We start from the raw sequence: 26,495 nt of genomic DNA on the forward strand, positions 1-26,495 counted from the left end.
CAAAACCACTGCTCAATGGCAGGAAAAACACTCACTGCAAAAACAGGTAACAATGTCCAAAGTTCACAGGGGAACCAAGTCCAGAGAATCCAGGGGGGAAGCAGACAGGGCTGAGGAGGACGAGCAGGAGCAGGCAGGGTTGGTGACCGGCATGGGAAACAGGCTGGAAACAGGTTGAGACATGACGACGATCTGACAGGGAAAAGGACTGAGGAGAGTTTATGTAGCCTGAGGGGGACACAGGTGAGTCCAGTGTGCAGCTGCTCTTGCTGTGAGCAGAGGGAGAGAAGTGGCCGGTGGGTGGAGTCCAGAGGGAGAGGGAGGGAGGAAAATCCAAGGCCGGGGTCAGGACGAAACCATGACGGTTGTTATTTAGGGAGTTGTTTTGCTTCTATGCTTGTACACAGTCAAAAAAAAAAAAAAACTAAGGGTGAAGATGAATGCATTTTTTATTTTTGCTTACCATAAAGTTGCCAGAAAGTAATAATTATTATATTTGTACAATCAGTTGTACTGAAGCTGAAAGTAAACTTGACACCTCTAAAGATTTTTCTTCTGTCTTGACAGATGTTCAGAGAGACGAGAAAACACGGACTTCTTCCGCATCACTAGACCGTAAACGTCAAGTCATTCAAGGTACTTTTTGTTTAAGAGAGAACTGGTTAAGTTCTTTTTTAACAAACCAAGTTACGAGCATCAAAACTAGTGTCTTCCAGTCGAGAGTGTGTGCCGCTGCTGATCCACAGAGGATGAAGCCTGGACGTCTTGGTTTCCTCCACTTCATGCTGTGAGAACAAATGTGCAAAGATACCACCTTTAAATGTTTTTGAATTAACCTGCTGATACTGTTCTCATTAACGCTGAGGTTTTCTTTTCTTGTAGGAACGTTAAGGGTTAAGAAAAGTCTAATGAGCAACTTTTGACTAAAATAACATATATATAGAAGTCATGCTTAAATGCAGGCGGTGCTGATGCGAGTGCTGGTTCGGATTCAGGTTGTTCCTTCGCATAATCAGTTTACATTTTAATAGGCTAGAGTACCACCACAGACTCTACGTACATCTAAATACAAACACTACAGCGTCTCTGTCCAAGACTTTCTGAGCCTACACTGGTGTCCAAACACTGGTCCAACACCTCGACACTGCTTCTTATGATCCCTATGGAAATAAGTTTAATACGTTTTTTTAACGCTGAACGTAGGATGAGCATCAGCTGCTCTGGTTTCATTCACACTGCAGTTCAACATCAGGCACTGCAGCTCTTTCTCTGCTCTAGTACTTTCACTTGAACTACATTTTGCTAATACTATAACCTAAATTGGTGTTTGACTGCAGAACATTTTTGAATTGACCTTGAAAGAGCCATTTGTTTTGTAAATTGGTTAATTCCCATGCATGACAATGCACATGCAAATAACGTGAGACACAGACAGAATATAATCAGTCATCGTAGTTTGTGATGTTGGAAGCATGCTGAGACCAATGATCTGCAAAGATACATGCTGTGAGTATGAAGTTTTTCATGAGGTCAAAAGGTCAGACAGTCACTGCTGATTACACTCCCTGTTGAGTAGAATACGTGTCTTCTATAAGGCGTCGGATAGCATTAGGAGTGGTGGCAGAAGGACAACCATCAATGATAGATCCACAGTCCAGTGCATGTACAGTACTGTATGTCTGCAATGTGTTAAGCTCTCAGTATAGAGAACTGTTTGAATACAATGTCACGTACTTAGTTTTCTCTGCTCGTGTTGTCAGGTTCTTTAACTGTAGCTATGTTTTCCCGGGACAGTAGATAGCCACAGTTCATTAAGTATGAAGATTGATCACGTTTCTTAAACACTATGTTGACTAGCAGTCATTCCCAAGCTGCTGAGGTTCAGGTAAAATTATTATTTTATGATCACGAGATTGTCAGATCGTCAGGCTTCTAGGTGGGTGGCAGAGATGGAAAATGATGATGAATCCCAAAAAAATTTTCTAATCACCAATAATTTGTGTCATCTTAAAGGTGTTTTTTTCCTCTTATGGCTCCTGTTCAGCTTTGAAGGTAAGATCCAGCTGATTTATTTGTGTTCTCAGTGTGATTTTGCTTTACTTTAATGGCACTTATTTTTACACAAACTCAGTTTTGTGTTTGTCACAGTACTGTATAATAACAGCTTTAACTGCTAAATGTTACGTTGGGTTTGTTTAAGTGCTTAAATTAACGAGAGTCTTTCTATCATTCTCAACATATCTTTTTATTATATTTAAAAAATATTTTTTTTTTGTAATAGTGCCCCATTGTTCCATGAAAGCCAAAATACTGCTGAACAGCTGACACGTAATAACACGTAATAACATGTAATAACACGTAATAACATGTAATAACATGTAATAACACGTCATTTTTGATACTGATAAAAAATGATTATTATTCCTCATTAGACATAAACTCTTTGTTTCCCACCATCAAGCTAACTCCTTTCCAAATGTGGCGCCCATTGGAACAGCAACTCAGTCATCGACGGCGTTTTCTGGTTATGCTTCAGCTGCAATCGACGGGAATAGAGACTCTTCCTATTATTCTGGATCCTGCTCCCATACAGAAAATGCAATAGGCAACTGGTGGAGTTTGCTCCTGCCGGCCGTGTACAGGATCGCAACAATTAGCATCACCAACAGAAATGAACTTGCTGACAGGATCAATAATGCTGAGATCCTTATCGGGAATTCCCTAGAGAACAACGGCAACAACAACCCAAGGTAATCCTGGAGAATATCCGTGTGACATTCAGTACTTATTTATTGTCTCGATCACATATTGCCGCTCTTTATTCCAGGTGTGCTGTTATTTCCTCCATCCCAGCCGGAGGTACCAGCAGCTTTGACTGTGGAGGGATGATAGGTCGATTGGTCAACGTGTTTCTCCCAGTTTATAATCCTCTGACAATTTGCGAGTTGGAAGTATATGGAGGTTAGTTAATAAATACTAAAAACCCTTTATTTATTTCTCAGATTAATAAATAAACTAGTATGGAGTGATGAAAATCACCATCTAACCTCGGAAACACAGCCACAGCTTGACCGTCCTGTACTTGACCTGTACTGTTGCTCACATTTTCCAGAACTGGCTGCTCCTTCGCCTTCCTTCAAGGCGGTGGTGAACGGCAGGAACATAGCGGTGGTGGAAAGGAAGCTGTGCTGGTCTGATGCTCTGTTCTACTGCAGAGACTTCTACTGGGACCTGTTCAGCATTCGCAGCGAGGAGGAGCAGGGGGAGGTGGAAGAGGTGCTGGGAAAGGCTTCGTTTCCCCTCACGGCGCAACTTTGGTTGGGGCTGCGCAGGTAATAATGCTGGTTCAAGAGTAAAGTATGACATCAGACTCCCTCCCTGCCACCAGTCACCTGTATGCTGGTTAGATTTGAGTCACATCTGCTGGCCTTCGTTGTTTAGGTACCTGCTGGGAGACACGTGGTTTTGGATGCCTGGTGAGTCTGTGAACTACAGTAACTGGGAGACAAAGTATGTCTGGCAAATCACCAGTCCTTGTGGAGGCTTGGACACCATGAACAGCTTGTTTTGGGTGAATCGTCCATGTGGGGATCACCTTTACTTCATCTGTTTAACAGGTGAGGATCCAGTCCAGTCGTCAGGATGTAAACCCGCTCTATTGGAGGAGAAAAACAGTTTTTTACACTCAGTGTGGATGTTGATGTGAAACAAACTGATGTGTGAAATCAGAAAAATGTCTAAAAATATCACAGTAGGGTGAAACTGTTTTACTTTAAATCACACTTTATACTGTCTCAGTTTCTAATAAGGCAACCGCATATAATTCTCATAAACACGACGTAACCTCCTTCCTGTCTTTGCAGACGTTCAGAGAGACACACAAAAAGTGGATTTCATCAGCAGCACCAGACCATGAAGACAAAATCATCAATTCAGTTTCAAACCTGCATGTAGTTTATAGAGAGCGTAGAGTTAAGACGTCTCGAGTACTGTTTGAATTATAACGTGGTGAGAATGAATAATGTTTTACAAATTACCTGAGATTAACCTCAGTACCTGCTTTTAAATAATGAATGTGTTTCTCAGCTCTTTGCTTATCTCAGGCTCTGTGAACTGTGGGGAAAACCTTGGTCCCTCCTTCTTGCAAGTGTAATAAATCTACATGGAAGTTAAAAGAGTGATTGTACTTTTTGAGAACACTCAAAAAAAGCTCCACTGTCTCTACAGACGTCAGTGAACTTCTACCAGTGAGGGGACGAGAACTGCCCCACGGTGACTGTTACCCAGTACAACTCCACCTTACTGCACATATCTATTCTTTTAACTGCTTCTCTTTCACTTATATTCTGTTTATAACAATTTATACGTGTTGAATGAGAGAGAGGCTCGGGTGAAACCCCCCCGCCTCCACAGTATGCTGGATTATTAACCCTGGGGTTGTGACCCACGTACGTGCTATAGCTTCAAGTGAGGCGACTTGTTTTGTAATTGAGAACATACCATGTGTGACAGAGCCCATGCTAATACTATGACATGATTTAATTGTGTGAAAGTGTGAATGAACTGCACAAACGTTTACTGTACGATATTTTCATAGTTTGAAAGCTTTGAACTCAACAGTTTATTCACATAAATGACGACATACATGTCATTAAAACAGTCCAAAGCCCTGGAATATGAGAAACTGTGGGGAAACATATTTAGTATTCTTACTCTTTCTTACTGTTTCCTGAGAAATTATATTTTTTAGTACTTAGCTGAGGACAGGTGGAGGACAATTTGTCACCAGCTTCAGCACATGGACTGTCAAAAAATAACAGCTCAATGTTTCTCATAGTTTTGTTCCACTGTTCCTAATTTGTTTACCAGCCAGAATATTTCTTTCATTCTTCAATGGTGCAACGCTCAACTGGAAAATGTTGGATCCTGCCTTTTGTGTTCATGTTGATTTGACACGTACCACCTACCTAAACACTGTTCAACTACACCCGTTTTTAGCAATGGTTTTGTCTAATGGCAGCGGCCTCCTTCACCAGATCTCAGTTTCATTCCTAACTTAATGGATATGCTGCTGACGTCTTGGTGCCAGATACCAGAGGACACCTTCAGAGGTCCTGTGGAGTCCATGCCTCGACAGGTCAATCGACTGTTTTAGCAGCTTTGGGTGGACAACAAGCGAGAACACTCCTGATAAGTAATCAGCATGTTTTGTTGTATAGTACAAAAATGGGTTACAATAAAGTAAAATTATGACTTTAGTTTCCATGCTTGTTGCTTTCTCAGCTGAGCTGTCATTGCCTCCATCCCAAGCTACCAGCAAATTCAACTGTGCAGGGATCATAGGTCGAATGGTCAACAAACAGCTTGGCTGTCTTTGCTGCAGTATTTCCAAACTTGTGTGCTGTAGCTTACATTTTCTAGAAGTCCTTGAGGCAGTGGTGAAGGAAGCTGTGCTGCTTGGATGCCCTGTTCTGTTGCAGAGACTCCTACTGGGACCTGGTCAGCATAAGAAGTGAGGAGGAGCAGACGGAGGTGGAAGAAGTGTTGAGAAATACTTCCTTTCTCCTCACCAAATAACTAGTGCTATATCTGTGCAGATTTGGACAATCCCAACATTCTCTAGCATGTCACCTAAGCCCTAACCCCTAACCCCACTGACTGACAGTGTTATCCAAACTGTGCACACCATCCCGAACTCCCTGGACAGAGGGCTCTAGCAAAAACACTTACCCACGGCAGCCGCTACCAAACACTGTCGCCTCCACTTCCTCTGTTTGACAGGTGAGGATCCAGTCTTATAGTCCAGACAGAAACAGAAAAGGGTGTATTTACCCACAATAACAACAACAATAATCTGAACTGTAACAGTATACAGGCAGAGAACATGATCAATTCCTTAATTAGACTCAGTAGCGATAAATCGATTTTTTATATAAACCTGGATAAAACTAAAAAACACACAAAAGATAATTGTGGAGTTGTACAGGCATTATATTACACTATACTACTGTCATTCTCCACTAATAGGACAACACATTAAAAAGCCTCCAGTTAATCCAAAATGCTGCAGCCAGAGTTCAGACTGGAATTAACAAGAGAGATCACATTTCTCCTACATCAGCTTCTCTCCATTGGCTGCCTGTCAAATCCAGAATAGAATTTAAAATCCTCCTCCTCACTAAAACACTTAATGATCAAACTTCATTGTACAATAAAGACTCCATAGTGGTACATTATCCAGCAGAACTCTCTCATTCTCAGACTGCAGGTTTACTTGTGGCTCCTAGAGTTTCCCAATGTAGAATAGGAGGCAGACCACCTCTCATTTAAGACTAGACTAAAGACTTTGATAAAGTTAGAGATGGATCAGGTGACTCTGAGACTGACCCTAACACCCTGTCCAGTGTCTCGTCTCTTGTTGTTGTCTTGTCTCTCCCCACCACAGCACACCGCCACTCACCCTGAGCCTGGTTCTGCTGGAGGTTTCTTTAAAGGGACGTTCACTGGTGGATTTGTTGGTTTTGACCTAATTACAAACTAAAAAACGTCAAATGTAATTAAATCACGTTTAATTAGTCTCACACCTGGTGAACAAGAAGAATGCAAACGTCGCGTCATGTCGACCACTTTGATAAGTATAGGGGAATTTGTGGATTTCAAAATCCCTTTTAAACGTCTGAATACTTGTTGTTACAACAGTTGTGATAGTTTATAACAAACGCCATGTCACAGTTTAGATGTTTAATTGTGGTTTGACATTAACTTTCCTATATGTCCCATTTTTTACTGGTTAAAAATGTCAGTGTAATCATTTTCTTTAGCTCGGGGGTTTGATACATTTAGGGGGAAATTTAGAAATCAAAACTCCATTGCACATCTTTGATTGTCCCTGGTGTGCTTCATCCAGCCACAGTCAGCAGAAGAGCAGGAGACGGCACAGTGCATCCCCTCTGATCCTGTACAAACTGGCTCTGTCAGCTCGCGAAGAACACAAATCCGATTTGTCGAGCACATTCATTATTCTTCCACTGAATGTCAATATAGGACTGGAAGCGGCGCCGAAATTAAAAATGTCCTTGATAAAGTTGCATTATGCTTTTCTGTTAAGGCTTATGTAGCTTTTGCTTTACTGGGACAGCAATTTAACAGAATTACCTTCCTCCTAACCGCACTCCTTCATCGACTCTTATTGGCAACCAAGTCGGCATCTTTTATTCATTGTTCAGTAATATTCTGCCACAGTCTGTATCTATTTTCTACCATTTAACTGTGTTTTATTTGATTAAATGTTTATGAGTGTGAAGATGTTTTTGTCTGGGAGGTGCTGTGTCTCTCAGATAAAACCCTGCCACGAGGTATTTTCTTATTAAGCTGTGAATAACTGATGTGGATCAACAGTAAGCCTATTCATTAATCCCACTATCAATACTGAAAAACACAAACAAACATTTCATTCCTCCAGGCCTCGCATCCCTCCATCTCATTCACCTCTACGCATTGCCCTTCCCCTCTCCTCTCCTCCCCTGCTCTCGGCTTTGCTCCCCTGCCCCCTCCTGTCTCTCCCTCATCATCGCTCATTATTGTGCTGATGGAGAGTAAACAAGGCCATCTTTTCCTTCCATCAGCCTCTTCATCCCTTGTTTCTTTCTGGTTGAATAAACATATGGATGGCTCTGCCTCCCTAAAGCTCCTCACCTCTGCTTCCTTGGTCTCCTTCCTCCTGCCTCCCTCTCTGTCATCTCTGGCTTTGTGATTAGTATGCAGAAGAAACAATAATATTCCATCATGTGCCTCCCACCTTCTCCTTTCCATCACTGTGTTTGCCTTTGTCTTTTTCTCTTTGCTTGTTCCTTTACTGCAAAATAGGCCTTATATTAAATCTAATAATGAATGCCCAAATCTATTTTTTTAAGAATGTGTGGTACAGATCAGACCTGAAACAAGTGGGATTTAAAGTGAAACTGTGTCACTTTCTAATGAAGCAGTAACAGATCTTACAAATAAAAAAGATGTATAGGAGGAAACACAGGTCTTAATCAAAACACTTGTGGGTTTATAGCAACATTTAGCACAAATCATTCAGTTTCAATGACTGAGTCATGTTCTCAGTAATGAATTCTGAATATGTTTTAATTCATGTGCTGAATGTTCTTCTTCAAAAAATGATCTGATCTATTAAAATAGAAATAATAGTGTAGTGCTGTCCAACACCCAAAAATTTCAAACCCATGCTCGTTAGTTTCAAGGTTAGAGTTCATATAATATCAATATAATCCAACTTTTTTCATCATTTGAACATTAACAGCTTATTTGGAGCATCTCTAAATCTAGTAATGACTGGAGTCAAACTTCACGTTGTACAGTCTTGGTTTGGTCTTCGGGGCTGTCTCGGGTTCTTTCTTTCTTTCTTCCTGTTCCTTTCTTTCTCTCTAGGACCCTGTGGCACCTGCTGATCCCTCTGAGCTTTGACGTCAGGACTGTAACCGGTGGACATCTCCGGTGCGCGGCTGCTGCGGTGCCCACAGGCGGAGCGTCCAGCGCGCAACGCAGGCGGCTGCGGCGGCACCACCAGCAGCAGCAGCAGCAGCAGCAGCAGCAGCAGCAGCATCACCGCCGCTCTTCTGCAAACATCCCCACGCAGCGAGGAACGGAGACACCGACACTCATCGATAACCTCTTCGTCTCTCCAGCCGTCATGTCCTCTGCTGTCACCGAGACGGAGGAGTCGGCGCGCAGCTCCCCGCTGACGCCGCTGAAGCTGGTCGGGCTGGTGTGCGTCTTCCTGGCGCTGTGCCTGGATGTGGGAGCCGTGATGAGCCCGGCGTGGGTGACTGCTGACGACCAGTACTACCTTTCCCTGTGGGAGTCCTGCTGGAAGCCGGCGAGCACCGAGAACTGGCAGTGCAACAGCACCCTGGGCACAGGTAATGAGGGGGGTGGGGGTTGGGGGTTACAGTGTCTGAAGGCTTAGACATCAGAAGAGCTCCATCAATCCTGTCCCGTGCGCACCACACAGGGGATACCTCCATCAGCACTGTCCTGCAGTGCATTAAAAACAGCATTTTGTACCTTAGACAGTGAAGAGTAGTTCTGATTGAGGATAAGCAGCGATGCTGAGGCGGATCATGATGATGGAGGGATGCTTCCTCACCTGTAGAAGGTCATTCTTAGGAAAAACAAGTCTTAGAAAGGTTTTGTCCTGGTCAGTGTTGTGACTCTCTAACAAAGACACAGCGCGGACACAGACCCTGTCAACCTGTGACTTCACTGGGATCTGACATTAAACACGATCTACACTGTAAGAGATGTAATTGGGACCTCACCCCGTGTTAAAACAACAAATACTGAAGCTGTGATGTTAACGGGCGCACAGGAGTCAGCCTGCCACAGGTTCCTTCAGGGAGGGAATATGTGGAGAGATGGAGCGAGAAATAGGTGAAGACATGAGCAGCTTGTTTATCTGCAGGTTTAAAATCAAACTAAAGTAGAGTTTGAAGTGTTTTACTATAATGAAGTATAATTAAAAATGACAGTGATGAAGCGTCTCTCTCTGCACCTTATAGAGGATGATACAGTGTATGAGAGTTACACTAAAACCGTTCATGAACCTGCATCGATTTAGAGCAATAACAGTAAAATAAATCCTTCTCAGTAGCTTTAGGATTCATCTTTGCTGCTGTAAATTAATCAATTTACATCAAAACTCCCATCACCGTCACTAGAAAGCATGTGTGCCACAGCGCTGGTTCTCAGCTTGATATAGAGCTCATCCTGTCTCGCTCTTATTTTTTATTTATTTACTAACCTCACCTTCTTTTGTTGTCTGGAAAAATGGCTTTGTCGTCACACCCCGGAGAGATCTTGCAGTTTTGGGACTGGGGAAGGCACGATTGATGTTGGGTGTTGAATTAGCTTCCAGGGAGAAAAAGGAGGTCACGAACGTTACTGTAAATGAAGTGAAAGTGTCTTTATTTACTCGCAGTGCAACACTGGGAGCTGACTGCTGCTAATTACACACTGGGGCATTAAGAAGGAATCATTTAAAAGGTCTTTAAACTGTCAGACAGTGCAACATGCACCATCTGTCTGTCTATTGTTGTGTTCCTTTGTCCCACATGCTTACCCCCCCCCCTCACACACACACACACACACACACACACTGCAGAGCTGGTGTGTGACCAGTTCATCTGCTGATCGTGTGCATGTATTTGTAGCAACCACACAGTATTTAAGTGAATAACTGAGTGTGTGTGTGTGTGTCTCTGTTTAAACTGCTGTGTGACTGTGCCTATAAGAGGCTACCACGTCGAGCTGACCTGTTTCTGGACAGCCTCCTCTGAAGCCCAGCTGAATATTTCATGTAACACTCTTGATTTCTCTGTCGTTGCATCTCCACACCTCCTCTCCAAGGACCTGGACACACACACACACATTCACTGACACACTTTGTGACCACAACTTTCAGCCATCCTCTGTTTTTTTTTTGTCTTTCTCACACACATACCTCCAGATTCCAGACCAGGACTTCCTAATTAGATGTCTTTGCGCGGCGGGTGCATGTCAGCTTGTAACTGTGTGAGCCTTACCAACTCACACACACACACACACACACACACACACACACACACACACACACACACACACACACACACACACACACACACACACACACACACATCAATCTTAAAAAATAAATCACTCCCTGCTTGTGCCAGCTTCCTCGGTTTCTCCCAGCACCAGAGACAGAGCAAAGCAGCAGCTCCTGTTAATTTAACTCATCATTTTCACTCTCATGTGGTGATTTTCTTGTTATAATATTTTGAAGCAGAATTGATCACTGCGGGAAAGTTGCCTTTTCAGTATCTCTGCTCTCTGTGTTTCAGCACAGCCCCTGCTGGAGTGCGGGTATTCATTGGCTCGCTTATAGGCCCCCTTGTTTGAACTTGATGGGCTACCATTGCTCCGAAAGAGAAATATGAATGAAGTGTGGAGAAATTACAGATAGAGTTGCATTTCTAAGCATTAATATGTAGCAGCATCCAAATTTCTGGGTTCCTTTCACTCATGTGTCTGTTGTTTTTTTACTTTGAAGGAGTGTCAGACATGGTCAGGCCACAATAGAGGAGCGCTGCACAAACTCAGCTCAGGTTGTCTCCGGCTCGGGTCGGCCCGGTCCATACTTCAGTAGACACTACAGCAGCCTGTAGACAGTAGTGAGACAGAGGTTGATGATGCAACTAACTACCATTAATAATCCTTGTGATTTTTATCCCGTGTTTGAACTTAACAGCCTCTTCGAACATACTGTCCCATTAGCTCAGCTAGCCTATCGAGTCACAGTCAAACGTGCACAGACAGGCAGACTGGTGCAGTGATTTAGTAGTTTAATAGAAACAATGGTACCAGGGCTTACAGGGAAACAGGCAGCTGTGCAGATACAGGAACAAGAACAGAACAAGCATCAGGCAGATGGCAAGAACAAGATGAAGAGCAGAGTGGAAACGCAGCGATCTTGACAGGGAGCAGGTGGAACAACAAGACTCAAATAGTGGCGGAATAATTGGGAAACTGGGAACAGTGACTGGGGTCAGGTGACTGGAACAGGAGGGGAGGTATAAGGCATGTGGTGGATGGCAGAGGAATGACAGCTGAGAATATAAATTCATATATAGTAAAAGAAGAGGCCCGAGGGAGTGAGACTGGCTGACTGAGGGGAAGACTGGGCAACGTGGACAGAACCGGGGCAGAGATAGTGACAGCACTACGTGAAAGGGGGCTGATGGTGAACATAGTCTGAGTCAATGAGGAATTACAGAAGTCAGTGAGTTATGTGGGTTAGAAAAGTGACTGAAATGTGTTTCACATAGATAATATTTGTCTAAAGTCCAGAGAGATAATCTATATAATATATCCCTATAATATATACGATAAGATAAGATCAGGTTATGTGTGCAGAGACAGTTGTTATATATAGATATTGAATCTATTGACCACATTCAAACACTATTAAGATATTGAATTCACTTCTTGGTTTCCGGTCATGAGAGTCATTCAGTACATTTGTCTCTTTAATTATTATGTCCTGTGCAACAAAAACAGGTCGATGCAACATGAATCAACGTGATTCAACCAGTTTTAGTCTAAATTTTGTGAGTGAGCATGATTTATTTTGCAGATGTGTGGTGATAAGTCAAAGAAGAACCACAGTCACTATGATGATATCACCAACATGTGCACATAAATGTAGTCCATCCAGTAGCTGTTGAGATGTTGCAGTGCGGGACAGGGAGGTGTACTGACGGGCCGATGACGTGACAATCTAATCAGTTCATCCTTGGAAACCTGCAAAGCCACAGCACAAAAACTCTCCATCTCATAAATTATGAAATAGATGTGAGAAGATGTTAGTGGATTCATTGTGAGAAGAGGAGGAGAGCGTCGCTCAAACTCACCGTCTGACCCCGGCTCCCTGTCTGGAAACACAGTCAATTCAAACTCTTGAATTTCATGAATTCCTCTATATTCAGGACTAAACACTTAAAGTTTGACTTCAGATAGAAAATCTGAGCATTTGCTCCTCCTGTCAGTTTCACCAGGAGAAAAACCACCTCCTCCTCCTCCTCCTTCTCCTCCTCCTTCTTCTTCTTCTTCTTCTTCTTCTTCTTCTCCTCCTCCTTCTTCTTCTTCTTCTTCTTCTTCTTCTTCTTCTTCTTCTTCTTTTCTTCTTCTTCTCCATCAGTCCGTTCCTCCCTGTTGTTCTCTGCTCTTCCCAGCTCATATTCCTTCAACTGCAGTAAACACACATCAGTGCTGTCTCAGTCACCACACACACTATCAACAGCTTCAATTGCAGTAAATTGCTGAGAACAAACTATGTGCTATTGCCACTGACAGGTTTGTCATTCACCTGACCTTGAGGAAAGATTTCTGCTGGCTCCCTGCTGGATGTGGTTACAGTCTGAGACAGTAGCTCACTAAAAGCAAAGAAAACCACACTATATTTCCTCTTTAGCTTCATTTTTTATGAACCAATTTTGCATGTGTAATATTTACATTATTTAAACACAGTATTGGAATAAAAAACTTGAAAGTGGCCTCGTTGCTTTAGTGGCCTGTGATGGATGTTTGTGTCTGTTAGATATAGGATCATTCACCAGTGAAGACCTCTCCAGTAACCGCTCCACATGTTCCCTCCTTGCTCTCTGCCCTTCTCGTCTTTGTTTGTCAGTCCATCGATCCATTTGTTGCTTTTACTCTCTCTTTTTTTTTTTATCTGGACTCTTATGAATCGTCTTTTTCTCTCTTTTCTCGTTCCATTTCTCTCCTTTCTACCTCTCTACCCTACCTCCTGTCGCCTTCTCCTCCCCGAGGGCTCCATTGTTACATTTCTGTTAATCATTTTCCCTTTGTAATTTCACCATCATCCCTCTCCATATCCATATATCCCTTCCATTTTCTCCTGTGTCAAACCTCTCTCCGCTTTCCTTCTCAACCTCTCCACCTCCTTTCTTATCCCCCTCCCCTCCTGTCCTCTCTTCTGACTCCATCTCTCCTCTCAGCGAGCCCCCAGAGATGCCCGTTCTATTTGTAGCGGCTGAACGCGGAATGGGAAATGATGTGGCATCCAGTTCTGTAGCAGACAGACAGACAGGGGAATAGCAAGAAACCTACAGCTCCGTCCTATCTGCCAGACCCCAAACACACACACACACACACACACATATGGGGGGCATGAAGGGGAAAAGTATGTGCACGTGCCCAAACACACATAATCCATTTGGTGGAAGCAAATCAAGCTTTCTTCAAAGGATTACAGCAGCAGCAGCAGCAGCAGCACATCGAAATCAGAGGAAGTCATAAACTAAACACATTCAGAATAATCTGTGGTCACAAATGTTTGTCTACTAATTAGCAATTATTAAGTCATTTAATCAAATTAGTATGTTTTTATTATTAATTCTAAGCATAAAAGATGCTTCATCACTTAAAGCTGGATTTTTTTTTTCTGTTGCTTGGTTAAAATGACATTTGAAGAAATCACTTAAATCTATGTCGGGACCACTAAGATAACTGAAACAGTTTTTACACATTAAAAGATGAAGAACAGGACAGGTGGTTGTTTGAGTAGTGAAGTTAACGGCAGCCTGGAAACAGCCATGCTACCAGCTTCTAGTGCTCTCAGCTCAATGCAACAAGTGCACAATGACAACGTCAACGTAATGTTTAGCAGGTACGATGTTGAGCCATTCTTTCCATCTTAATATAGTGGATTAGAATTCTAACATTTTCAGGTTTCAACAACCTGCAGCTGTGACTTTCAGTAAGTTGTCGGACAAACAGATTTTTGGTGGTTAACATTAACATGCGAACTATACTCTGCAATTCTTTCTGGTCGATTATTTTTCACGTGATACATGGGTGGGTACATTCTGATGGTTCAAAAGGAAAAGTCAGGGGTTTAAAGTAGTTAGTGTTTGTCCCCTGGGGACCACGAATGTCACAGTGTTTAATGGTAATTCATCCATTGATTGTTGACCACAGTGGTGGACTGACTGCCACACCAACACTGCGAGAGATACATGTTGCTTGGAACTGGTAGATGCAGGTACTGGAGTTAAAAACTGGACCAGTTGTACAGGTATTCAGGGTTTAGACATGATAAACCCTGAACATTGGGAGCACAATGCACCAGGACCCTCCTTTTGTTTGGCGTAGGGTTAGATTCACTAAACCACATGACTGAAATGCTAAACTCATGAATGCACTGTGTGTACTCTTACTTTACATTTGCAGCTGTGGGACTGGTTCTTTTCTGTTTCGGATTCAGAAACCCGACGTACTACAGCAGTTAATCGGCGTGACAGCTTGAAGTGGCTTTAGAGTAAAGGAAAAATGTGGCAGAGCAGTAATCCTGTCACATGGCAAACAGTCACATTACCTCCAGAGGCAGGAAACGGGAGCACAGCCGTGTGTGTGTGAGAAACTGTAGTACATCCATGTGGTTTTAGGATTCAGACTTAAACAGCTGGGTTTAAAGAGTTGTGTTGGTTGAGGTTAGCACAGCTACACCCTTCGCTAAAGTCCATTAATAAAGTAGTTAAAATAAACTAATAAAATAAAAGCTGAATTTTTTATTTGTTTATTTGTTATTATAGACTTGATATAAATTCTGGATGCTGCAATCTGCATATTTTCTCCTTCTTCTATTTGAACTTCTTATAAGCTAGTTTAATCCACTATTTTCTAAATAAATGAATATATGTTTATTTTACTCAAATAATTCAGTTTGACTGTTTGGTTAGAGGTTGATGCTGCCTCCAAAATAAGAATTGTGTTTTCGTAGAGGAATACTTTGCTGCCAGGAAACATTTTAATGAAGCCGAATACGTGTTTTTCCAAAGAGCGGTTTATGGTGTTGACTTCGTGATCAGCAGCATCATTCGCACTGAACTGTGTCTTGATTGCACCATATATCCATCTTTTCCTTCACCTCTCCTCTCTTCATTCTGCTCTCTGTCACTTTCCTTCCCACTCTCTCCTCCTCTCTCGTCTTTAATTTCCTCCTCCCTTCTCTGCCTCCCACTATCCACCACTGCATCTCATCTTTCACCATCATCTCTCTCTCTCTCCCTCCCCATGCCTGTAAATATCCCATCTTTTGCTATCTCTCTCCTCCACCATCCATCTTTTATAACCTTTTTGTTTTAAATACTGTGGTAGAGCAGTACATTCAGACGTCAGTATTTACACAACTGAAATAGCTGTAAAATAAAAAATAAATTCACTTAAATAGCTCTGCTGCGTGCTGTTGATTCAAACTACCACACACTTTGCATGTGTACTGACAGCTACATTTCTCTGTCAGATGTTGATTCACTGATGTTTTATCCAGAACTTGCAGTTTGAAGTTTGTCTTCCCATTTGTATTTATGTATTCTGTAATGCTGCTGTCTCTAGTGTAGTGGTGTTGTACAGAAATAGGTTTTACAGCTGCTTATGTGAACCTGGCCAATTTGACAGCATCACATGTGATCACAGTGTGAAGGCAGACAGGTGGAATAAAGGTTAGAGGAATGGTCCGATTTCTTCTCCCTGTAGCTGTCACTGTAGCACTAAACAGAAAAATGTCATGTTGATGTCAGTTGAATCTCTGATGGGATGTACAAAGCGTGACCGTCACCCCACAGTGAGTTTTGTCACAATCATAGTGAAGTTTAATAAAGCTGTAGTCGCAAAACATTGTACAGCAACATACGTTCAGTATCAGTATATTTAACTCTTCTGACCATATCAACCTCTATTAATTTAATAGCTGCACTCCCCAATTCTCTTATATGAATTAAATTGGTTGATGTCATAATAGTAGCCACAAGTATCATGGTTGCCTTTTATTTTCCAGTCGTGTCTGGAAACGTTATCTTTTTCTGTTCTTCTGTCCCATTTTATGAAAACAATATCTCAGGAATGCCTTTAAAGATTTTCATCATGTTAGACAGAAGGATGAACTGATTAGATTTTGGTGGTCAAAATCAAGTCTTTCACCTTCTTGTGAAAGTGATGTCATATTAACGCTTTGGGGGAATTTCTTTAAATGTGATGCAGAAGTCCACCTGGATTTGCAGATGAACTGATGAGATTGTTATTAGATTAGAGAGAAAACTTTCTTTTTGCTTTTCTTTGGTAGAGACGCGTCGACCGATGTGACAAGAGACACTTTGTCTTATTTGCACAGATTTGACTAGTGCCTCAGCAGCCAGTGTACCAACAGTAAGATGGTTCCTTTTCTTCACCAGAAGCTCCTGTTTTTACTTTTATTTCTTTATGTCTTTTAATTTTCCTCTGAGTTCCAACTATGCTGCAGGCTTTAGAGGGTCTCTGTTCATGTCCCGGCAGATGGGATAATATTAGGCTTTCAAGCAAACATAAAAAGCTTAGTAAGAAATTTAGGCCGTTTCTCATTCCACAACTCATTTTATAATTCTATACGTTGCTGGGGGTGAATACCAGCTGAATATTGAGCATCACTGATCTGACAACAAATCCATGTGTAATAATTAAACATAGACACAGAAAATCACAGGTCATGAATAAAACACAGTCTGCACAGTGTGCTGCAGACCGACGGCTGTTGACAGGAGATAAAGTCACGAACACTGACCAGGACAGAGCTGTGCATGTTATTTTTAAAATTACAGGACATGAAAATAGTTCTGGTTTAATTTTCTGAAACTGTTTCATCATTTAATACAGTATAAATAAAGTGTGTGTGTGTGTGTGTGTGTGTGTGTGTGTGTGTGTGTGTGTGTGTGTGTGTGTTTCGGTGCACGCTGAGCACTGTGTACATACAGTAAATGTGGGTTTTTGGTCGTATGCCAGCGAAGCTTTTTAGCCGTGGCTTTTTGTTGGCTCACGTGTACTAAGTGCTCTCTCTCTTCATTACTTTCACTCAGCGCTGCTCGTCTCTCAGCCCCGTCACCCCCTTCCTTCCTCCTCCTCTCTCCGCCTTCACCACCCTCCTTCTCCTCCACCTTCTCTCCTCCTTTTGCCGTTTCTTTTCATGCCGTCCTCTCCCCCTGTCCTTGTAACGTTATGTTGGAGCCTCTCCACTTGCACGTTCCTCTTCTTTTATCACCCTGCACCTCTCCCTGAGACGCTCGCCGTGTCGTCGACACCGAACTTCTCACTTTAACTTGTCTCTCCCTTTTTCCCTCAGCTCCCCTTTGTTCCTCGATTCCCTTTGTTTTTGCTCTCTATACTTTCATTTGTTGCTCTGTGCTTTTATTTCCTCACTCTCTCATTTCTCCTCGTCCTCCTTCTACCTGTGTGTCTCATCTGTCTTTTTACTCTTCTAAAACTGGTTCCATTGCTTCACTGCTTTCTCTTTCTTTGCTTCCTTCACTTCATGGCCTTCATTTTATTCATCCTCTCTTCTTTTTACCGTCGCCCCTCCATCTTACCTTCCTCCTCCTATCTCTTCTTCACTGTCATCTTTTATTTGTCTTTCCTTCCATCAATCTATCCATGATTTCCTTCTACATCATAAGATGCATCCTTTTCCTTCCACCTTATAACGCTTGCTTCCTTCCATCTTTCCATTTATTCTTTCCTTTCCCAGCCCTTCTCTTCATCCTTTGTCTTTTACTTCTATTTTTCTAATCCCATTGTTTTTCATTCTCTCTCCTTCCACAACTTCTCACCCCCATTTACCTTCTTCCATTTATCCCTTCCTCGCCTCTTTCCTTGCATTTTCATTTCGCCTCTGCTTCTTTCCTGCTTCATGTTTACTCCTCTCTCTGTATGCCTTCCCCCCTCCTTCGTTCTGCTCTCTCAACATACTTGAGGGAGGTAAAAGCAGTAATATAAAATGTCAAATAAATTAATACATCTCTTGCGGTCTAGTCTCTCCTCCCAGGCCACCCTCAAGGTCTCTGAAATTTCATTCTTAGCTCTGGTGTGCTCTAATGCATTTTTTGTGAGCCATCCATCTATTTATTAGCTTTAGAGCGTCACGGTGGAGGCCGCACTGGGTGAGAGTCGGGGTACACAGTGCTTTACATTGTCACTTCACTTTTTCTGTCCACCTTTCTCTCTTTCTCCTTCACTTCTCAGACTGGCAGGTTGCTACACTGGCCCTGTTGCTAGGGGGTGGAGCCCTGGTGCTGATGTCATTCCTGGTCGCTCTGGTTGCTGTGTGCATCGGCACGAGGCGGCGATTCTATGCGCCCGTCGCCTTCATGCTCTTCGCTGCAGGTCAGTGCACACACGAACTATAGTCCATAGACAATCACACCAGACGTGGGCCGGAGGCCACACACTCATTATGCGCTAAGATACACACACCTAATGACACACACACACACAATGAGATTACTTAATTAGGCAATTTAGACAAGGTAACTGGAAGGGTGCAGGGTAATCACACTGAAAACTGACATGCATTTAAATGATAATCCTTACTTTCTGATTAAATAGGCACACACACACTCTCTCTCTTACACACACACCCACACCCACACACACACCACAATTCTTCTCGCCCTAAACTCATTTTCAGAAAATCCTATTTTTATGATTCGGGCCCAGCAGGGTCGGAGTGGAGCGTCACGCCTGTCTCTTTAATTTCCCCAGTCAGCCCCAATCTCAACTTGGACAACTGTCAAGTTTCCACAGTTTCCTCATTCTCAGCTCCTGGAATAATTGGAAATTTTCATGTTTTCAAGCGTGAAATGTTTAATTTTTCAAAGCTGGATGTGTTGCCTGTCATACTGCGCAAACCACAGACATGACATACTGCATTAAAGTAGAAATGGTCTTAACTTAAAGGGATGGTGCAGAGATTTACAGACGCTTTTGATTTGTTGTGAACAAGAAATCGTCTTGTCATGAAAAATACTTACGAAATGAAAATGCATAAAAGAAATTAAAGTCTGTTTGATTTAGGGTTTAGATTTTATTCTGGGCCATTGAAACAACAGTAAATCATTTTGCAACTCCTCTGGCTTCGAGACCAAAAAGGGTCGTTTAAGCGCCTGTGTCTTTGAGTCGCACAATTCTCCATCCTACTCTCTGATTGACCAGCTTGTGGAAGTCTTCCTGTGGGCCGAACTATACCCAGGTGAAACAGCACCATAATTCAGCAACTTGGCAAAACCTGCATAAGGGGGAAGATTGTGAAAAAGTGGTAAAAGAGAACAAAGTTCATTTTCCTTCACAGCCGAAAAAACACTCTGTCAACCTCTGAACGAACACTTGCAGTGCTAGCTGTGAGCGGAGCTGTGGCTGCTCACTTGAGCGGGCGGATGGGACGACGTTCTTCCTGTAGGGGTCCAGGAGAGATGGACAGTTATGGATTTTCACAATTCTTGGTGTCAACTGATGCAGCTTCAAAAAACAAAAAAGGCTGAAACTGAAATCAGTTTTCCAGAACTGACATCTGGACGTTTCACTACCAGCGTGCAAACACACTTTCACCTCAGACTTTGGGTCTCTGACCACATGAGACCCAACTTCACAAATTAATATATCAGAACTCAAAAAGCAGAATATCATAGTAATCATAGTTCTCTTTCATGAGTCAGCACACTGACTGAACAGCTACACTTACACTACTCTCTTAGTCTTTCAGTTACCTTGTCATGTATAAAAGCATTTGGACTCAGACTGATAACAGCGAACGCTCATTAATCTTTGGAAAAGGGAGATGAGTAATTTATGAAAACTTAACCTAGAAACAAAAAGAAAAGCTTGTTTTCCCGTGATGGGACACTAACTGATTTTTAACAATATGAGTGTTTTGGTGTTATGGTCGACTATAAAGGAAACTGAATGTTAAATCACATGCAAGCTTGTTTTCAACTGAATACCTCTTTAAGGGTTGTTTGTCACACCATCTGTGTTCATTTCTGTGTGTTTTAGGATATTATATATTCTCGGACTTATTTTTCATGCAGACACGTGCCAGAGTTTGTTTATGCTCTAACAAGATGAGGAAATAACGATTGATGTGTTCCCCTTTGTTTCGCTGCCATCCATCTCGCTCCCTTTCCTTTTTCAAACATCTACCTCTTGGCCCATTTCCCCCTCTCACCCCCTCTCACCTCCCCTCATCCCTTCATCTCTTCTCCTCGCTCCTTTAGTCCAACTCTAATCCTTCTCCTCCATCTCTGTTCTATCTCCTCCTCTCTCTTCTCTCCACAACCCTTCCTCTTGGCTGATGAATTTGATTGATTTTGTTTTACTAAAGTTCCCAACAGACGCAATTTTAATATTTATAATATAAATTATATATAATATGTAAATCGAAAATTTGGTTTCAGAATTCAAGTTTAATTTGTAATTTCACTAGTTTGAACCAGTTTGTGCGCTGTGGTTACTGATGCACAAAGTCTCCTGGGAACCATTCTGCATTTGAGACGTGTAAGTAAGTGACTCTTTTACACTATTTAATGCCAGTTTTAGTCACATAACACCACAGGCTGAGCTGCAGGCTAGACAGACGTAAAAGTGTCATTTTTTTGAAAGCACATAATGTCTGCAGATTATATTAAATATGTCCATAACTTCACTTCACTTAAAGTTACACAGTGAAACTCTCAAATATATATTTTTTTACTAGAAATATCTTATTGTAAGGAGGTGTCTCATGAAGTCAGACTCACTGAAAAGTCTGACTCGCACTCCTCCCAGATCTTTGTGCATTAGTGTTCCACTAAATAAAATAAGAAGCTCTAAAACTTGCTAGTCAAGCAGAAATAATGGAAATAATCTGAGTAGTTGAGTAGTAGTAGAGCCTTGCACAAAAATACTTGAGCAGGAAATGTCTCTGCACTGCTGCAAGACTGTTTCTGTGATTCTGGGTTGTAGAAGCGTTTTTCTGTAAAGAGAAATTGATGGTCGACTAGGGCTCCACATGCTGGAGGGGGCGCTTTTATTTATTTACTTATTTTGAATTTATTTAAATAAATTATTTGATTATAGTAGTAATTTGAAGTCCCGACTAACACCTTTTCCTCATATTGAAAGATGCTGTTGGTAATTTTCATTTGTACCAGTGCTGCCAACTTGGCGACTATTTGTTCAAAGCAACTAGAGACAAATCTGGCGAACAAACCATGATCTAGCCTAGGGCGCCGAACTGGTTAGAGCCGGCTGTGCAGACAAACCAAGACTTGGTTTGGAAGATGCAGAGCTGCAGCAGCATGCTGAGGAATGCTGACATGGCCATATTAAGACATTTTAAATTTTAATGATCTCATCTGTAGCGAGATCAAACGTGTCTGTAACAGATTGTAGATTGTTTAAAACAAACTATGTTTTTTTATAAAAATGTCATTGTTATAGATATAATATGGTCTGTTTGTGAGTCTTTTAGGGAACAATATTATCCATGGGGCCCATCATAATAATCCATTTGCAGCATCACTGAGGGAATCTCAGAGCTGACGGCTCTTCATAATGTCACTAGTGCTTTTTGTATTCTCCTCAGTGTCTCCTTGGATTTACACACTTAGTCATTCTAAACATCTGAGACACGGAGGTTAAAATAAACCTCCAAATACATTAGGCTGGGTTAGATAATCAAACAGAGCTATTAGCCTGATGTGGCTTGTAGAGGGCTCTTTTTATTGTGCTCTCCACTGCGTGCACTCACGCTGTATGTTCCAGTATATTTTAGAGGGCAGTGTTGTGTAGCATCTGTATGTAAAACCTGTGATGCAACTCAAAACTGTTGTTGTCTTCTCAAGTAATATATCTAATAATTTCAATAATATGCTGACTTGAATAAAGTTGATTCAACTCAATTTATTTTATTGTGTACAAATTATTGCAGATTTTTGAGTTGTTGCAACTCAAAATATCAAGTTCAGACAATTCAAACCTATAATGAAATATTGCCTTATTGTTTTTAGTTCTTTGAAATAACAGTGCTAACATGGTTTTAGTAGGTAGTATGTTTACCGTGTCTTAGTTTAGCATGTTGACGTGCCAAGTCTGGTGATTAGTATTAACCTTTAACACTAGGTCAAACTGGAACTGACAGCCCTACACACAGAGCCTGAAAAAGCATCTGCAGTATTCATTAAGCAGTGAGAAACTTCTGGCTTCTTCACCCAGTTCTGTGAAAAACTGTCCACCACCTTATTAAAATCCAGAGCTCCAGCCAGATACCTTGAGGCAATTAACAGCCAGCTAATTATACATTTGGTGCTGAAGAAAATTACCTTTACTTTCCAACCATTACTTTTGTAATTGGTGCAGTTTGCCTCGTTTTCTACTGTTTGCGTGTGCATCTCACATAAATGCGTCTCTAGAAATGATCTTTATCTTTTGTAATAACCATCTGCATGTCTCTTCCAGTTGTCCTCCAGGCCTGCAGCTTGGTCCTCTACCCTATCAAGTTCATTGAGAGCATCAACCTAAGGATCTACCATGAGTTCAACTGGGGCTATGGCCTGGCCTGGGGGGGAACCATCTTCTCCTTTGGAGGAGGAATCCTCTACTGCCTCAACCCCAAGAGTTACGAGGAGTACTACTAGCTTCAGTTCAAGCTGGAAACCCACTTACATGCTTGGAGAGGTATTCAGGGGAGGAAGGCTAGAGTTTTTTGGGGGGAGGGTGTTAACTTTTAAAGGCTCAATTCCCACGAACTGTATGGAACTGTACACTGGAACTGGGCCAGTAACTTTATCACAACAAGCTTCGGCCGGAGGGATGAAACTGGCTGTGAGGAGATTTCTTTTCTTGCCTCAGTCAACAAACGTGTGAGAGCTGAGACTGAAGGATGCTTGAACTGACAGCATTAAAGTCAGCAGGCCTATCCTGGGGAGGGGTTGGGGCTTAAGTAGAGGTCTTACTGGTTTCTTCCCAGAACTCACCTAGGAGACACTGGCAACCACCTTTGTTGTGAACTAAACTGCAAAACCTACTGAACCCGAACTCTGCTACTAAAAACAGGATGTGTGATTGGGATGTATCGCACGTTTATACACGCATGTACATGCAACGACGAGTGTTTATTTTCAACTGGAAGCATCAAACCCACGAACTGGAAGTCCTCTTCATCATCATCATCATCCTCATACTGATCATCATCATCACTGCTTAGAGAGCACTTGTGGTGCGGTTGTTTTCCAGACTCTTCTGAAGCACTTAAACTTTCACAAGGACGTAGAAGAGGATGAGACACGTTATAATTTTTCACAAGGCAGTTAGATTCCTCTTGAGGGGAAAGTAAGCGAGTGGAATAAAATAAAAACAGCCAATCAATATTCTGTTATCGACCCACTTGTCTGTTACTGTGGCAACCCACAGGGTGTGCACATGCAGCTGTCATGATTGATTAGCCATGGTCGGAGGTGTGAGACGGGACTGTGCTCGGCAGCTCTAAATTTCAATTCCCTATAGACCTGAGTTTCTCTGCACCGTGACTGTCGGAGCATCCTTCCTCTTTGGGTCCAGCTCCTTTGTATTCTACTTTTGGATGAGACTGTCATCTCTACACATCACAGACAGATAGTCTCTCAGTGGCCACGTTTACATGCACAACAGTAGTTTCACTTAAAGTTTACTTAAAGTGCTCCACACACAACTTATGGTAATAATGATATACTTTATGGGGAAATGTGGTTGGACAGCTGCCAGACAGTACATGTCGGCGCTACTACAGGGTTTCAGTGTTATGTCCAAGGATACCTTGACATGTAGCTTTGAGGAACTGGGAATCAAACCTGTGACCCAGGAGTTTGTAGACGACTGCTCAGAGCTATTAATCAGTATTAATTTCATGTTATTGATCATATAAATGTGCAGGTTGATTCAAGCTTTGTTGGTCAAGCTTTCAAAGGTGTAGAAATTGAAAGCTACAGTTAACTTGAAATAATACAAGTTAAAGACAAAGGTCTGTGTTACTGTCAGTGTGGAACATAAACAGTAGCTTGTGAAGTTGGAGCTGATTTTACCCACTTTAATAGATCATCCATTATAATACATTAGTTCATTACACCTTTATAAGAATCTACAGGTGCAAAAAGCTGCTTATAACTAAAGCTGCAAAACATGGATACTACATCATGTAGATGATTATAAATGGGTTAATACACTATTAATACACAGAAGTATTAATAGCATTAACCCTGCAGTATTTATATAGTACATGGATATAAACCAATATCCAAGCATCCAAAATTGGAATTTACGAATGCTTATATTGTTTTGATAGTTAATTTACTGGGATACAGTGAGGACATGTTTTTAGAAGATTTAAAGTTTGGTTCACAGATGTTGGTAAAAGATGTTAAAGAAGGACTTAATAAGAGCATTACTGACACATTACCCTTTGCATGTAAACACGGCCATAGAGGCTGACTAGTCACTGGTTCGGTGTATTGACTGACGAGTTCACGCCACATTTCATTAACACCAAGCTGCTGTCTCCTTGTTTATAGCACACGTCAGGTTTCAGGGCTGCTTCCAGCCTCTGGAGGTTTGGGTGGAAAATAGCAGTGTAGTATCAGTTGGCACAGGGAAAGCAAACATGAATATAACATGTGAGTATTAAACAGAGAGAGTTCACGTGGGATTTGAACTTACATCAAAGATCATCTGATGAAAGTTGATTTCAACTGTTTGTCATGGTTTGGCTTTTGTTTGGGTGGACACCATAGATCCAGTGTAAAGATGGACGGAAAAGAAAATATTATTAGCTAATCATGACTGGAGGATAAAAAGGTGATAGAGCTATTTTCTGCTATCTTTGGACAAAAACCTATTCATGTTGTCTCATCTCCCATTTGTGCTGAATTACTTTTCTAACCCTGTGACCTCCATTCTCCATTCAAAACATACTCTGTAATTTCAAAAGTGCACAGGGAGACCAAAGTGATATAAGAATTCCCTAGCTGACATTTTTCAGATGCGAGCGGCATTTTGTCTGTACTCTCCGTCGTCACGTATTTATCACAGAGCTCTCAAGCAACTGTCACCCAAAAATAGGACCAAGGCTGCTTCCTCACCACTTTAAAGAAGGTAGAACGGTGCAGCTGCTGCACGACTCATGCAGCTGACAGAAGTCCATTTATTCTGTATCAACTGACACCATGATGTTTACAACAGGCAAACTCATCTCCTCTTGTTTTTGATGAGGTAAAGTTGTGTTTTTTTGTGGCAGCGCTGCCTGTCAGTCCAACACTGCTTCTAAAATCAGATCAGTCAAGTTTCACAACTGAGATCTGAGGTGATGCTTTACAGCCCATAGACTACAGTCTTATTAATTAGTATGTGCATGGTATCAATGGAATACTTACTGGTTACCTGTATACAGAGATAAAGAGAATATATGAGTATACAATGTACAGTATAAGTACAAGAGTGGAAGACAAACCTCAATAGAGGAAACTTTACAGATAACTTCTTTATGGTATCATGTATTCATTTTATTTTTTATACTTTCAAAACAAAATAGCTTATTAGCTTAATATTGGCAGCAGTCAGGAACAAAATGTTACATAAGAATGATAAGTAAGTGATAAGTAAGTGAATGATAAGTCCTGGAAAGGACAAAAGGCAATAAAAATGTTTTAAGTGTAATACCAATAATAATGTGTAACGGTTCTGAAGCCAAGGACCATCCAGATGTGTGCTTGATCTTATCTTTCACAGCCTGAGCTAGTGAAAGATGAATAGAAGAGAGAGATGAATGAAGTTTTAATTTACTTTAAAAGAAAAGAAGAAGAAAAGAAGATGTCTGTGAATCATTCATTGAAAGTCCTGTTATGTTTTCAGATATTCTAAATAGCCATAAGCCTGTTGGTCTCCAGTTTGTACCATATAATTATTTAAAGCTGCCTTAATCAATATTTTTAAATGAAAATGAATCTTATTGCTGTGTGTAATGTCAAAGTCTAATGAATTATTCCCTTAGCTCTTACTGAATGTGTCAATGGCCTCAACATTACTGTTCATATGTTCTGTCAGACTTGTTAATGGTGGTGAAAAAA

At 41.6% G+C, this 26,495-nt stretch overlaps 2 protein-coding genes across 4 annotated transcripts; both read left to right on the top strand.

Moving 5' to 3' along the window:
• Nucleotides 1-200: 200 nt before the first annotated feature.
• On the top strand, nt 201-4,139 carry LOC113164174. Of its 3 annotated transcripts, none has more exons than XR_003298974.1 (8): nt 201-243; nt 568-2,052; nt 2,462-2,750; nt 2,828-2,961; nt 3,113-3,332; nt 3,442-3,617; nt 3,864-4,008; nt 4,087-4,139. XR_003298974.1 is itself a non-coding variant. In XM_026363335.1 (8 exons), exons 3-8 carry the CDS (start codon nt 1,902-1,904, stop codon nt 3,914-3,916), a joined length of 1,023 nt encoding a protein of 340 aa, XP_026219120.1. In that variant the 5' UTR covers nt 220-243; nt 568-636; nt 707-1,901; the 3' UTR covers nt 3,917-4,139. The 3 variants fall into 3 exon arrangements, 2 of the variants coding, with proteins under 2 accessions (XP_026219119.1, XP_026219120.1); XM_026363335.1 differs by having other exon boundaries at nt 220-243; nt 568-636; nt 707-2,052; nt 3,864-4,139; XM_026363334.1 differs by having other exon boundaries at nt 3,864-4,139.
• A 4,556-nt stretch (nt 4,140-8,695) lies between these two features.
• Nucleotides 8,696-23,036, top strand: LOC113164457 (transmembrane protein 47-like). Its single transcript, XM_026363765.1, has 3 exons — nt 8,696-8,924; nt 18,610-18,750; nt 22,858-23,036. Exons 1-3 carry the CDS (start codon nt 8,696-8,698, stop codon nt 23,034-23,036), a joined length of 549 nt encoding a protein of 182 aa, XP_026219550.1.
• Nucleotides 23,037-26,495: the final 3,459 nt, after the last annotated feature.

Source organism: Anabas testudineus, chromosome 2 (assembly GCF_900324465.2).
Source record: "Anabas testudineus chromosome 2, fAnaTes1.2, whole genome shotgun sequence".
Classification (NCBI taxonomy): Eukaryota; Metazoa; Chordata; class Actinopteri; order Anabantiformes; family Anabantidae; genus Anabas; species Anabas testudineus.